General features: G+C 37.4%; 1 protein-coding gene across 2 annotated transcripts in view; it reads left to right on the forward strand.

Moving 5' to 3' along the window:
- tbc1d22a (TBC1 domain family, member 22a) overlaps positions 1-8,493 on the forward strand; it is a 149,468-nt gene extending 140,975 nt beyond the window's left edge. For both annotated transcript variants that reach the window (XM_038274533.1, XM_038274532.1), the window contains exon 14: positions 7,266-8,493. In XM_038274533.1, coding sequence (XP_038130461.1) covers positions 7,266-7,394 — 129 coding nt within the window. In that variant the 3' untranslated portion in view covers positions 7,395-8,493. The remainder of the gene's footprint in view (positions 1-7,265) is intronic.
- The last annotated feature ends 1,937 nt before the right edge of the window (positions 8,494-10,430 follow it).

Consider the following 10,430-nt stretch of genomic DNA (forward strand, 5'->3'; position numbering starts at 1 on the left):
TCATTAAATTGAGGAACATCTGATATATCTATAGTAAAATAATCAGAAAGGATAACTTTTTCTGACTTAATTAATAACCTTTAGTTTAAACCCAGCCATTTATTCTATAGTATGTTGTACTATGCACTTTTCTCTGTAAGGTGGAAGTAAGTCATTGCATTATTATATATTTGAAATAATTACTTAAAAAAAAAGGTATATATTTACTAGATTATTCTCCACTTGCATTATTTGACATTTTATATAAATTTTAAGAATTAACTGTTTAATTTACTTTTATAAGATTCCTATTTAGGCTCCTGTTTGTGCTGATGTAGGTAATAGTGGAACGGGAAAGCGGAGTAATGGTAGACAGGTGAATCTTTTTCTCTGCTACTGGCACACCAAACATTTTATTCTTTTACTAAAGCAGCTCCAATTATTTTAAAGTCAGAAGTCGTTTCAGCTGCCAAAACATTCATGTTTAGGATGGGGAGGTTCTTACTACAAGGATAATTGGGCAGAGATAAAAGGAAGACTTTTTATATAAGTTAAATGTTAGACCTATATTTTGTTGGAAATAAATGCCTATTTTCAGAGGAAAAAAGAAAATTCTTCCCCATAATTTAATGGTTTGAATACCTTGCACTGTGCCCCCACCCCTCCCCAGCTGTGGTTTTGACAGCATCTTTAAAATCCAGAATTTATATGTAGTTCCTATGTATATAGTCTTATCCAAACAGCTCTAAGTATTGAGGAAAAAAAGATGGACAGTGATAGTGGTTAATTTATGTAGTTTAGCATGATGTAATTGAGGCAAAAATACTGTCTGCAGCTAACCTTAACTTGCAGCGTAACAACAAATTACCTTAACACTGTTACATAAAAAATGAGAATGTTTAATAATCACTTGGAGAAAATGTTGCTCACTAAATTTATTTTATTCATCTTTAATGAATCTCTGTTCGATCAATCTATTTTAGACGTAATAACAAAGACCAATCATTAAAGTTTTTGTAGCTTTAGACTAAGTTAAATCAGCTGAGTTTTTATTAAAACTATCTTTAACCATTTCTGTTTTCATTTCTTTTTTTTAATGAAACCTTCATTGCCAAATATAAACCCTCATAAGTCCATTGCTGATCAAAGGTGCATTAAAGCATAAATATTATCAGTAATAATGCAAAACAGGGTTTTATTTGATTTTAGTTTTTGGCATTTGAAATAACTTGGTGGGGGGGCTGCTTAAAAAGGGCTGCACTTGTAGAAACGAAACCAGACTAAATTACTTGACTCAGATTACAGAATTTTATAGACAGTTTTGTTTGTTTTAATCATTGGTTTTCATAGTCATATTCTTAAAGTTTATATATATACACAGTCGTTTAAAGTAATAGGGTTTAACTTGAGTAAGGTAATGCCTTTTTTTCACAAAAGATTTAAAGGATGTAATTCTTTTACATAATCTGCTTTTGGTTGACTTCTAAGGTGTATGTTTAGTTTTTTTCCCATTTGTAGCAGCTTCAGTTGCTCAATATCCGAGACTTTCTCTGTCTTTTAATTATTTTGCTATAAAAATATTTGTAAATGCACTTACTGCCTGCTGTTAAGAATTTATTTCCTTTCATGGTAACAAAACACCCAGCACTTGACACAATGATGGACCTCGTTGGCCGATTGAGGCTAAAACCAAGCTTTTATTGTTGGCTCTTTGTTTAAGATTGCATTGCAATTTATTAGTCCAGTGTTCATCATTGTCCTGCTCTTGTGTAAACGATTTCATTAAAGCGACAACATATTAACAGCATCTCACTGATCTGGTGCGCTGATTGTACTGTGAGTGTCAAGCCTCTCCACATGGGAGCTTCCCTTCACTTGAAGAGCCTGGGGCTGGGAAGTATAGTAGTAATGATACATGATGTCTCGCTACGGGCGTACAGCCCCGTAGAGATGATTTACCATAAACTTGTTCAAGCTTAATGATTGTTATATGTTTAATGATTTGCCTTGAAAATATAATAGCATTGAGAATTGATTTTTTTTTCCTTTTATGTAATTAACTAATTAACCTTACATTGAACTACTTACTTATAACCATGGTTAGCTTAAACACCATTGCTAATATTAGGCAAGGTACTTGATCATGGTGCTTAATTTCTATACAGAGATTTTAGTGTTTCTGCACCAACAAACACAATATAACACAAATCCCAAAACACCCAAAGCAGCCACTGCTGCCCACAGTTCTCAGGGAGCAAATGTGGTGGGTTTCGAATGTACAAGAGAGGGCGAGGGATGAAAGCAAAAGAGCTGATGGCAGTTCTCCATTGAATACAGATGAGAGGAAGGGAGGCAGAATTCTGATCAGGCAGGATTTCAGTCCTCTTTCCCCTCTAGAGCAAAAAGTCTTTAGTGGGCCTTGGCTTTATAAACCAAGAGGGACCTCACCTGTTTAATCTTTTAAAATCAAAGCATCTTCTATTATAAGAACTTACTATTAGGCAGGGATCCTGATGATTATGGAAAGAAAAACGAATTTAAAATAGGAAGATTGTTTAATCTTTTTTTTTTATCTTCTGAATGACATAAATCAAAAAGTGTACGATTAAATGCAATTTAACGTTCTAGAATTCAGAGGCGCTCTTTACTTTTGTTACATCACACATTTATATGACATTTTACACAATTTTAAACCTTTATATAGCTTTACAAAAACATTTCGTTATCATTTCAAACTCGTGCCTCATTCTTTTGGACTCTTTCAAATTTTCAGGGCATGCTGTACTAGAACTATGGTCCCTAAAGGAAGTCTGGTTAAAATCCCAAACAAATGACTAAGGCTACTATTTTGGGTTTACATTTTCTTTTTATTATGTTATTCTTTATAGTTGGAATAAAGGTACCAAGTGTAAACCCTTTTATTATCAAGAACCCATCTATTGTATTGGATACTGGCATCCAATAATGTAGAAATCGTAAAATTTAAAACTGCAGAAGATGAAAACTATTTTTGTTGTTTCACGGTTCAGCTCAAAAACAATTAAGGCATTATACAATCTTATAGTTTCAATAAAATATTAAAATAAATTTTTTTTTTTGTTGTTTATTTTGGGGGGGAGGTATGTTATAGAATTTATAAATAGAAAATAAATAAACAAGACGATTATCTATACCCTGTGGTTGCTGTACAGGCACAGGTTGGTTACTAATACCAAGTTTCAAAATTCATTAAATCTCCCATCATAATATTCTTATTTTTTTCAGTGCTAGCAAAATAAAGCTGTTTAGAGAAAAGTTAACACAGCAGCAACCAGCTAGTGGTCATGTTTACTATTCTTAATCCCAGTGTAACTGTGGGAAATGTAGAAATATGTGATAAGAAAGGTAATTTGCTGGACGATGAAGGAAAACGCATCCAAAGAAAGTTTGTTCACATATGTAAGAGCCTGTAGTTGTCCTTTTTCCACTTTCGTGTTGCTAGCGTTAGCATTTTAAAACTCGTCATTCAGATCTTAGTTGTGCTGATGGTGACAATTAGTCACGTTTCCTCTCAACGTCTCTTTTGGAACCAAAATTTCTCCCAGAAAGAGTCATTCTGGGTTTTGTTTTGTTCTACTTTGCTAACATTTCTTCTTCTTCTTTGCAAACATTTCTTAATTTGTTTGGCTCTTAGCCATGGCAACTAATCTTGGTCAACTATTTGCCACACATCTAGCTAATTAAAAGTGCTTTATAAATAAAGCTAATATTGTTATAGTTAAATGGGCACATATATGACATAAATTCAATAAGGTAGTGGGTCTCCTATTGGGGAAATTGATTTCCAATTTTATATTTAAAACCATGACAGGATGGAATCTTTGTTTTATTTTTACTTGCAGCTAGATTATTTTAACTCCACTTCAACAGGCTGTTAACACCTCTTAAAAGCCTTCGGTATCTTCAAATCAGTCAATAATCTACTTACCAGCTACTCTCTTTGCTTAGTTTAGGAAAATAGACCAAAGTTTTTATTGAAAAGCTTTTCTTGTTGGGTTTACTTTTAAATGTATTCAGAAGAGGAGTGAAACAATGTCTGACATGTGAAATCTGACTTCGATTGCAGTTTTGAGTTTAATTAGTTGAAGACGACGTGTACTTTTTTCACCCTCGAGCAGAATACAAATTCTCTCTTAGTGTCACCGGGTCGTCTCACCGGCTCATTAAAAGCGAGCATGGAGGGAAAGAATTAATGGGAGCTCAACACCTTTTAGTTTAAAACGTAAAAGAGGTAGACTAATGCAAAGAGGCTAAATTTATCTGCTTAAAGATTTGTTTGACGTTCTCAGCGGTGGGTGAGGAACCCTTTGACGTGCTCAGAAAAGAGTTTGAATATTATTGAATATGTGCAGCAGGGTGAAAAAAAAAAAAACAGTTTGGAACGGGATCTCATCCTTTCAGAAAGCCGCAAACTGTGTGGAGTCAGATGAGTGCAGACACCGAAGCCCCACCGGGATTTGTCTTTTCGTGTGATTATCAACACCGTGATTGGTTGTAAACCCTGTTGTCACGGCAATGATTTCAGGCTTGATGATGAAAGCTTCTGGGACACCAATCCTCAGCATGCCTGCACACACATTTTCACTCTGTCTTACTGCTAACCAGCCTCATTCCCCTTTGAGAGAGAGGCATTAGCTAGCTAGATTGAACTCTCACTTGTGTGTGTGTGTTTGTGTGTTGAAGACGATGTGGATTGTTGTCTCCTAACCTGCCAAGTAATATACAGAGTTTAAATCTCAGGAAATACTCTAGCTTCACTGAATTTCACCTTCCGTTTTATTCACACTTTTTTTTAGGTATTTTTAGCTCAGCTGTAGTTTTCTGTGACTAACATTTATCTCACCGTTGTATACGATCCAGTTTTCCCTTTAAAACAGTAGCGATATCAAAGCTTCCAGTAGGCAGCCACATGGCGTCGATATCGAGGTTACCAGGTTTTTTGTAAAGGTTCCCGTTCCAAAAATGGTTAAGAGTTTCTGTGAAACCATTCCAAGTGTTTAAAGTGTTTTTTTTTTATAAGCTGTCAGAAAAAAGTACTGGTTGATCAGTTTTTAGTCCGAGTGGAGCAAAGAATAATGCAGTGCTGCCCTTCCCCCACCTGTTACTCGATGCGTTTCTTGTTTTGCTCTGTTCTAAGAACACCTCCACTGTCTGGTAGTATTTCTAAGCACAAACACTATTGACAACCGTGGTGTTAAAATAATAAACAGCGCCAGTCAATAATCTTATTCAAGCAGACTGCTCATGCAGCTAAAACCATCTGTTAATCTAAAAAGAAAAAGCAGAAAAAGTGACAAAATCTTGTTTTTTTTTGTTTTTTTTACTAAAGTCCGGTTTTATTTTGAAATACCAACAAGTATATTTTGTAAATAAAACTGCTACAGCCTGAGTTAAACATTTTTTATAAGTTAAAGTTTTTTTTATACCCCTGGTTTATTTAAAATTATTTTCATTAAAGAAGGAAGTCTGATTTGGATTTTGCTTTGTTTCAACGTTTTCTGCAGTTTTAAAACAAATTAGTTTACCTACCTTTTTAGGCCAATTGGAAAGTGGTTTGAAGTACCTTTTATTGTGGAATCCACCTGAAATGGTAAAAATCTAACTTCTCTATGTGGTACATAGCCTCCAGTTGCTATTCTTTTATTATAAATTTGAACATTTGCAAATATATAGGAATATAGGTCAACATTTTTTCCATATTTCAGTTTTTTTGTTTTAAAAAAAAAGAAAGAACATGAGAAAAGAATATCAATGGATAAAGAAAAAGTAAATTAATTGGATCAAATCCTGTCCTGATATCAGAGCTCCACCGCAGTAAACGGCATGAGAATGAATAAAACATTTCACCTTCTGACTTTTCCTCAAACTGCTCACAAATGGTGCCTGTAATCAGCTCCATTCAACAACTCTACCATGAACCGGGTCAGGAAAAGGGATGCAGCGGCACAGACTCTCCTTTTTTGCTCTTTGTTGAGGGAATGGCTCATCTGTGCATCTTTGCTGGATCAATAGAAAAGAAAGCAATATCTGCCTCGATGTTTGTGCAAATTAAATACCAAGTATTTTCATACGTTTTTAAGAATTCAGCATCAGTCTTGCTTACTTATTGACAAAGAATCAAAGCAGATGATGTTTGATCAATTGTTCAGAAGTTTTTGGGGATGTCAGCAGGGCATAGGAATGCACTCAATGATTAGTATGATAAACATAAACACAAATATTTCCTTTTTTACTGGATTTGGTCTTAAATTAGGCTAATCTTAACTAAGCCAGAGCTCGAAGGTCTTTTCTATGTCAGTACAGAGTTGGTTCTAATACCGGACCAGTAAATTGGTACCAGAATTAGGGAGAATCCAGATTTAATGCTAAAGAAATACTAGCACCAGTTTTGGGCATAAAACAGGGTATGAAGAAAGATGGAGACCTGCAGCCTGCTACATCTTTGCAAGGTGGTTAGCTCTACTATCAGGAAGGAACTACCGCCCCATCTAAAGGAGTCATTTGGTCAGGATGTTTTATTTTGGAGGAGTTTCTTTCTACAGTCCTGTAGAATGAGCTGGAGTGTCTTAAGACAGACATGTCTGGATTTCTTGCCTAGACTTTTTGCTCTCACAGCCGGATTAAGCAAAAGAATAGATTCTTTTCTTTTTCACTTATTCAGATGTTAAACTTTTATCAGCAAAGATTTTAAGTGGTGGGGTTTTGTCCTGCTACCAGTGGCGCCTCCAGAAATGTTTCATAGGGGTGGCCAGATGGGGCCACTAAAAATCTTGGGGTGGCACACTGAAACTAAAAGCCATAATTTCAGGGTTTAAATCTACTAATATGGTGAACCTGCCTGTAAAAATTATAACAACTTAAGTAAACACCTACTCATACCTTGGTTTATTGTATGATTTTTCATGATACGTCACTGGCTGTGCATAATGGGATGAAAACCCAAACTGATGCTACTACAATTTACACTGGCAAGTGGGGTGGCCACCCTGGGCAATGCCCTGGCCACCCCCTGGTGGCACAACTGCCTGCTAGAGAAAATGCCATTATTTCTCCTCATTATTATGCTTTTTTTCCCCCCTACAATTTAATGGTACTGATCAGCCGCAGCTTTACCTTTGCTTGTAGTTCCTCATTTCAATGATGTCCTCTACATAGAGTTTCCTCTTTTTAGCTATTTTTCCTGCTGATGTGCTGCCCATCTTCATTGCGCCTGTCTTCTAAGAATCTATTCTCTGTCCCCCCAACAGGGCCTTATGATCCTGTTACAGAACCTTCCCACAATGCATTGGGGAAACGAGGAAGTGAGCGTGCTACTGGCCGAAGCTTACAGGTTAAAGTTCGCCTTCGCCGATGCTCCCAACCACTACAAGAGATGATGAGTGGCTCTTCGTCCTCTTTGGTCTCCTGTCTCAACAACGCCTGCTGGACTCACAGGCCTCTTTCCTAACTACCCTCCTTTTTTTTTTTGCCCTATTTCTGATGGGGCTTTCAGCTACTAAGAGATTCGAATCAAACAGTGACTGAGGACATGTGTAGCATTCTGACATGATGATCTGGAGCCTTTTTTTTATTATTTATCTCCATGTGTGCTGAAATTTGCACTCTAACAATCGGATGCAGAAAAATGATCATTAATAATGATTGCAGTTTTTTTTGTTTTTTTTTTTTTTTTGTTTGGTGGATGAAGAACCCCTCTGCTTGATGCAGGATCATAAACAGTTTCTGAGCACCGCCTGGGGTTATATCTGAATTATTTTACACTACCATAGCAATATATTGTTTCTTTTTACTCCCTCTGGCAAAAATAGAACCCTTATTCAGTTTACAAATATAAAGAAAGATGGCAGTAGGGCATTTCTTTAGATGATTAACAAATGGCAGCACAGCATGAAGGAGCAGGATGTCTGCTGTTTTCACAGCATGTGGAGAAGCGATTCATTTTTTTCTCCCCTTCAGGATTTGACGGTAGAGATCGGGATCCCTAAATCCAGCGCCCTTTAAATCGCTCTTCCTTTTATCCCCTCGTCCTCCCGCACTCACTGCAACACATCGCAGAGTTCGAGTGGAAGGTAATCGGTGGCAGGAGGTTGCAGGTGAGGAGATGCTCACACCACATTCAAGATGTTAACAAGCCACCGGGATGGAAAGAGCTACTTATTCTCACTTGTTAGGGTTTGACTTGGATTGCCTGTTCACCAAGGGCTATGTCTTATTAACTCCTCCTCTCTAACCCTACTATAGGACTACCTCAGATCTCAAAACATCTGCTTATCAAGATTTAAATGTCGGATTTCTACATAATAAAAGTATTTTTATTGTCTTCTTTCAGTTCCAAATTATACAAATTTCTGAAGAAACTTTACAATTAACCTTCTGTTCTACCAGACGAGATAATTCAAGTGATGCTGTGCTGATGAAAGAATAAAACAATGTCTGAACTGAGCCTTCTAATCTAAAACTGTACAATAAATGAAATATGGGAGCACAAACACCTCCTTCTTTAACTATTCTCTTACTTTTTAGATGCTCCACAACACAATGTTATACACTGCTCAAAAACATTAAGGGAACACATAAACAACACAATATAACTAAAATTAAATCAAACTTCTGTGAACTCAAACTGTCCACTTAGGAAGCAACACTGATTGACAATCAATTTCACATTCTGTGGTGCAAATGAAATGGGCAACGGGTGTAAATTATTGGCAATTAGCAAGACACACTCGACAAAGGAATTGTTCTGCAGGTGGGGACCACATGATACTTCTCAGTACCTATGCTTTCTGGCTGATGTTTTGGTCACTTTTGAATAATGGTGATGCTTTCTCACTCATGGTACCATGAGACGGACTCTACAAACCACACAAGTGGCTCAGGTAGTGCAGCTCATCCAGGATGGCACATTAATTCGAGCTATGGCAAGAGGGTTTGCTGTGTCTGCCAGAGGAGAGTCTAGAGACTGCAGACAGGAGACAGGCCAGTATATCAGCAGTAGTAGAGGAAGCCATGGGAGGGCAACGACCCAGCAGCAGGATGGCAACCTTTGCCTTTGGGCAAGGAGTAGGAGGAGCACTGTCAGAGCCCTGCAAAATGACCCCCAGCAGGCCACAAATGTGCATGTCTCTGCATCAAAGGTTAGAAACTGACTCCATGAGGATGGTATGAGGGCCTGATGAGGTGAGGGTTTGGCTCACAGCCTAACACTGTGAAGGATGCTTGGCATTTGCCAGAGAACACCAGGATTTGCAAATTCGTCACTGGCAGCCAGTGCTCTAAACAGAAGAAAGCAGGTTAACAATGAGCACATATGGGGTAGATGTGACAGAGTCTGGCAATACTGTGGAGAGCGATCTGCTGCTTGCAACATTCTTCAACATGACTGGTTTGGCAGTGGGTCAGTTATGGTGTGGGGTGGCATTTCTTGGGAGTGCTGCACCTTCATGTACTGCCATTAGGTACCGAGATGAGATCCTTAGACCTTATGCTGTTGCGCTTGGCCCTGGGTTCCCCCTAATGCAGGACAATGCCAGACCTCATGTGGCTGGAATATGTCCGTAGTTCCTGCAAGATGAGGGCATTGAAGGTATGGACTGGCCCATCCGTTCTCTAGACCTGCATCTGATTGAACACATCTGGGACATCATGTCTTGATCAATCCATCAATGTCACATTGCACCACAGACTGTCCAGGACTCAGCAGATGCTTTAGTCTTGGTCTGGGAGGAGACCATCGACCGAATCGTCAGGAGCATGGTCAGGCGTTATTGGGAGGTCACACAGACATGTGGAGACACAATACTAAGCCTCATGTTGAGCTGTTTTAAGGTTATTATATCAAAGCTTGCTCAGATTGTAGAGTCTTTCGTTACTTTAATTTTGTGTGACTCCAATTCCAGCTTCCATTTGGTAAATGCATTTGATTTCCATTGATTATTTCTGGGTGATTTTGTTCTCAGCACATTCAACTTTGTACAGAACAAAGTTTTCAATGAGAATATATTCATTCTGATTTAGGATATATTGTTTGAGTGTTCCCTTTCTTGTTTTGAGCAGTGTATTTAAAAACAGATGCTATTTCTGTTTTGATGTTTTTTCCACCAAACTCGAGTAAATACCCCCAGTCAAATCAAGATATTGGTAATAATAGAATATCCTTAACCAAAGTAGATTCTTACAGCTAGGTTCGTACTTTGTAGGTTTAACATAAGATCTCAACCCTTTATTGTCAGTAAAATATGCACATTTTCCAAAATTGAAATGAGAAGAGTTGTTTTAATCAGATTTTTAAGATATTAAAACATCGTCTACTGTGAATTATAGCAGAAATTAGCTGGATTTATGAGTAATCAGGGTAAACAGACCAAATCGATAACGTAGATATACGGACTAATAATATAACTTCTTTTGTC

The sequence above is a fragment of the Cyprinodon tularosa genome, unplaced genomic scaffold (assembly GCF_016077235.1).
Source record: "Cyprinodon tularosa strain WSP-4 unplaced genomic scaffold, ASM1607723v1 ctg92, whole genome shotgun sequence".
Lineage (NCBI taxonomy): Eukaryota > Metazoa > Chordata > Actinopteri > Cyprinodontiformes > Cyprinodontidae > Cyprinodon > Cyprinodon tularosa.